General features: G+C 41.3%; 1 protein-coding gene across 2 annotated transcripts in view; it reads left to right on the top strand.

The window, feature by feature from the left end:
- The window catches only part of AGPAT5 (1-acylglycerol-3-phosphate O-acyltransferase 5), a 61,862-nt gene that overhangs the window by 27,956 nt on the left and 29,175 nt on the right, over window positions 1-4,731 (top strand). For both annotated transcript variants that reach the window (XM_023517577.1, XM_003797278.2), the window contains exons 3-4: window positions 423-538; window positions 2,471-2,560. In XM_023517577.1, the coding sequence (XP_023373345.1) occupies window positions 423-538; window positions 2,471-2,560 (206 nt within the window). The remainder of the gene's footprint in view (window positions 1-422; window positions 539-2,470; window positions 2,561-4,731) is intronic.

Below are 4,731 nucleotides of genomic sequence, written 5' to 3'. Positions count from 1 at the left end.
CACAGACCCCAAGCCTAAACTTTGTTTTCAAAACACATTCCTGGCTCAGCGCCTGTGGCTCAAGTGGCTAAGGCACCAGCCATATACACCCAAGGTGGCGGGTTCGAATCCAGCCCGGGCCCACCAAACAACAATGACAGCCGCAACCAAAAAATAGCCAAGTGTTGTGGTGGGCACCTTTGGTCCCAGCTACTTGGGAGGCTGAGTCAGGAGACTCGCTTGAGCCGAGGAGTTGGAGTTGGAGCTGAGATGCCACGGCACTCTACCCAGGGGGACAGCTTGAGGCTCCTATCTCAAAAAAAAAAAAAAAAAAAACAACACATTCCTAATACAGTCCTGTGAAGAGACTTTTGTCTGTTTCAGTGAAGGGAATCCTGGGAGATTGTGTGTGCACTGGCACTGATTGGGTTTCTGTCTTGCAGTTGACTGGATTATTGCCGACATGTTGGCCTCTAGGCAGGATGCTCTTGGACATGTGCGCTATGTGCTGAAAGATGGGTTAAAGTGGCTTCCTTTGTATGGTTGTTATTTTTCTCAGGTAAGTTTTTTTCATACTTTCTCTTTATGCAGTTTATAAAAACTTCTTTATTTTAAAATTTAACATGGTAACTTATTAATGTATGGTTTCTAAAATGGGCTTAATAGCTTATTCTAAATTGAAGTAATTTTGTTTGGCATTTTTAATGGGGTGTATTTAAGTACATGTTTGGTTATCCATGTATAGCTGTCTCAACATCTGAGGGGTAGGGATTGTTTTCATGACCCCCACAGATACCAAAATCCAAAGATGTTCAATTCCTTGATATAAAATGGGAAAGTTTTTGCATATGACCTGGAGGCTACCTCTGGTATACTTCAAATCATTTCTACATTACTTATAGTACCCAATACAATGTAAATGCCATGTAAATAGTCGTTATACTATATTGTAGTTATATTGTTATTTTTTATTGTTTTCTTCTCCCAAGTATTTTTGACCCCTCGTTCATGGAATCTGTGGATATGGAGGGTCAATTATAGTTAAGTTAAATGAAAAAGCAGAAATGCAAGTTCATAAAAGTCAAATAAAATTTAAAGGCATAGGCTCGGCGCCTGTAGCTCAACCGGCTAAGGCGCCAGCCACGTACACCTAAGGTGGCGGGTTCGAATCCCCAGCCCGGACCCGCCAAACAACAATGACGGCTGCAACCAAAAAATAGCCGGGCGTTGTGGTCCCAGCTACTTGGGAAGCGGAGGCAGGAGACTCACTTGAGCCCAGGAGTTGGAGGTTGCTGTGAGCTGTAATGCCACGGCACTCTACCCAGGGGGACAGCTTGAGGCTCTGTCTCAAAAAAAAAAAAAAAATAAAGGCATAGAATTCAATAGGCTATTATCTTAAGCAACTGATGATAAAAGTAATGAATGATTTGTTTGATATAAAAAACCCGTGAGCTGTCTATGTTTCCATGTACTTAGCATCAAGTTTGATTTTCCCCAGCTCTGGAGGCTCAGGGTGTTGGCAGGGCTGGTTTCTTCAGAGCCCTCCCTCTTTGGCTTGCAGACAGCAGCCTTCTCCCTGTGTCCTCGTGTGGTCATTTCTCTATGCATGTGCATCCCTGGTGTTTCTTCCTTTTCTTAGAAAGACACCAGTCACATTAGATTGGGAGCACCCCCTGTTAGGACCTTCTTTAAGTTTAAAGTCCTAATCTAACCCTAACCCTTAAAGTCCCTGTCTCCAAGTACAATCACAGTGAAAATTAGGGCTTTAATATACTGATTTTAGGGAACACCATTCAATCCATAAGCTTGCCACATAAATATCTGTAGCTCAGCCAATTTTTCTTAATCCCTAAAGATTGTATGTGTTCACATTTTAAGGACACTTTTTAGTGGAAAATTGGAGGTTAAGCTCCATCTGATTGATCAAGTTTTTTATTTAACAAAAGTGTTTTTAAGAAAGATTTTTATTTTAACTCAACAAAAATGTTCATGTATTTTTCAATACCATGTAGCATGCAGTTTTATTTGAGTTATGCTGAAGCAAGTATTTTTTTTGAGACAGAGTCTCACCCATGGTAGAGTGCAGTGGCGTCACAGCTCACAGCAACCACAAATGAGCTCTTTGGCTTCAGCGATTCTCTTGCCTCAGCCTCTCAAGTAGCTGGGACTACAAGCACCCACCACAATGCCTGGCTATTTCTTTGTTGCAGTTGTCATTTTTGTTTAGCTGGCCTGGGCCAGGTTTGAACCTGCCAGCCTCAGTGCATATGGCAGGCACCATAACCACTGTTGCTACGGGTGCCAAGCCAGAAACAGGTGTTTTTATCTAAATGTTGTTAAGATACTGATACTTAAATGCATTAAATATAGTTTGAATTCTGAAATGTTTGTTCACTCTGTATTCTTTGGAAATATAGTTGCCTTTCTGATGACTATGGCCATTGGTTATTTTAAGACTAAATCCTTTTCCCCCATTTTTTTGATGTGGCAGCATGGAGGAATCTATGTAAAGCGAAGTGCCAAATTTAATGAAAGAGAAATGAGAAACAAACTACAGAGCTACGTGGATGCAGGAACTCCCGTAAGATGATGCTTTTTAAAATTTTTCTTATTAATTCTCATTTTTAAACTTAAGAATTAAGTTAAAATCTATTTTGAATGACTTGGCGCCTGTGGCTCAAGTGGCTAAGGCGCCAGCCACATACACCTAAGGTGACGGGTTTGAATCCAGCCTGGGCCCACCAAACAACAACAATGGCTGCAACCAAAAAATGGCCAGGCGTTGTGGCAGGCACCTGTGGTCCCAGCTACTTGGGAGGCAGAGGCAGGAGACTCGCTTGAGCTCAGGATTTGGAGGTTGCTGTGAACTGTGATGCTACAGCACTCTACCCAAGGGGACAGCTTGAGGCTCTGTCTCAAAAAAAAAAAAAAAATAAAAATCTATTTTGAAAAGTATATCATCATCTTATGTCCAATTAATAATTCAGTTTTATTGAGGCAAAAAATATCCTCTAAATAAAGATTTTTCTTTGGCCATCAGAAAGATCGAAGTTGGTTAGATTCTTTGCTGGTGTTTGTCAATACTGACCTTCAAGAAGAGTAAAAAGAACACTTAGAGTATCTTAGAGTCTATAAATGGAAAACAGAACTGCATTTATACCCCTGTGGTGAAGCTATTTTAAGGGCTCATCAGATTCTTTATCTTCTTTAGTGTCAGATTTAGTTTTAGAAGCAGAACTATTCTCTGTCAATAGAAATTTGGATTTTTTTGTGTATACTGAGTTATTTGAAAAACCAACAAAAGGATATCTACAAATGAAAAATCATTCAACTGTAAATATTTTACAAAAACTTTGCTCCACAAAAGGTATGTGTGAGATCTCATTCTTTTATTTGAAGAACACTAATTGCTGCAGGTGCCTTTTCCTCACGACTCCCTTCTGGGACAAACCAACAAGATTATGATGACTGCTTGGGCTTCACCTTTCAGTGCGTTACACGGGCCTGGAAGTTCAGCTCACACGTACCAGGTTCCTTTCTTTGCGCTTTCTTGTCCCCTTTCTCCTCCCCCCTCTTCTTGATGCTCCCCTCACCAAGGCTCCTAGGCCGGAGTCAAAGCTCATAGTGAAGGAAGAGCTCCCCACAATCACTGGTAAAGTGCCCAGCATGAACATTGTTTCCTTATGTACATTTCTAGGTGTTTCTGTGGTAGGAAATTGAGTCCTCTTTGGGAATGAGGAGAAAGTAGAATGTAGTGAGGTGAATTGTGCTCCTTTATGCTATTGCTGTTGACCCTCAAGAGCTGAACTAGGTTTATTAAAAGAGTCTACTTATTTTGAAACGGTGTGGTAAATTTTGGCAGAAATGGGGTTCATTGCTTGTAGATCTCTAAAGAGAATTGATTGGCAATATATATATTTACTTTTTTAAAATTTATGTGTCTATCCCACTTCTTCCTCTAGCTAGCCAGCCACCCAAGCCACATATGGCTGCTATGGAGTTTCTTGTGTATTCTGCTGTAGGCATTGTATAGGAAGCAAACATGTACTGACTCTTTTTACGTGAATGTTAGCATTTTATATGTAGTTTCCCCTTGCTTTCTCCCTCGCTCCCAGTAAATACAGTGTCAAAAGCACTAATGTGGAGAAACTCTGTTTTATTTATTATATGTCTTTTTTCTCTGGCTGCTTTCGAGAAAGTTTCTCCATGTTTTTGGTGTGTAGCAGTGTAAGTATCATATGTTTCAGTGTCTTTTTTTTTTTTTTTTGAGGCAGAGACTCACTTTGTTGCCCTTGGTAGAGTGCCATGGTGTCACAGCTCACAGCAACCTCAAACTCTTGGGCTCAAGCGATTCTCTTGCATCATCCTCCCAAGTAGCTGGGACTACAGGCACCTGCCATAATGCATGGCTATTTTTAGAGATGAGGTCTTGCTCTGGCTCAGGCTGGTCTCAAACCTGTGAGCTCAGGCAATCCGCCTGCCTCAGCCTCTCAGAGTGCGGGGATTACAGGTATGAGCCCCACTCCCAGCCTGAGTGTCATTTTTAAAAAGTTTATCCTGGTTGATCTCTGAGCTTGGATCTGTGGTTTGATGTTTGTCATTAACTTTGGGAAATTCTTTCTGGTTATTTCTTTAAATATTATTCCTACCCTGTTTTCTTTTTTTTTGAGACAGAGCCTCAAGCTGTCCCCCTGGGTAGAGTGCCGTGGCATTACAGCTCACAGCAACCTCCAACTCCTGGGCTCAAGCGAG

The sequence above is a fragment of the Otolemur garnettii genome, unplaced genomic scaffold (genome assembly GCF_000181295.1).
Source record: "Otolemur garnettii isolate 467f Iridium unplaced genomic scaffold, OtoGar3 scaffold00114, whole genome shotgun sequence".
NCBI lineage: Eukaryota > Metazoa > Chordata > Mammalia > Primates > Galagidae > Otolemur > Otolemur garnettii.
The sequence above is the reverse complement of the archived record's forward strand: the minus strand, read 5'-3'. Positions and strand labels throughout refer to the sequence as shown.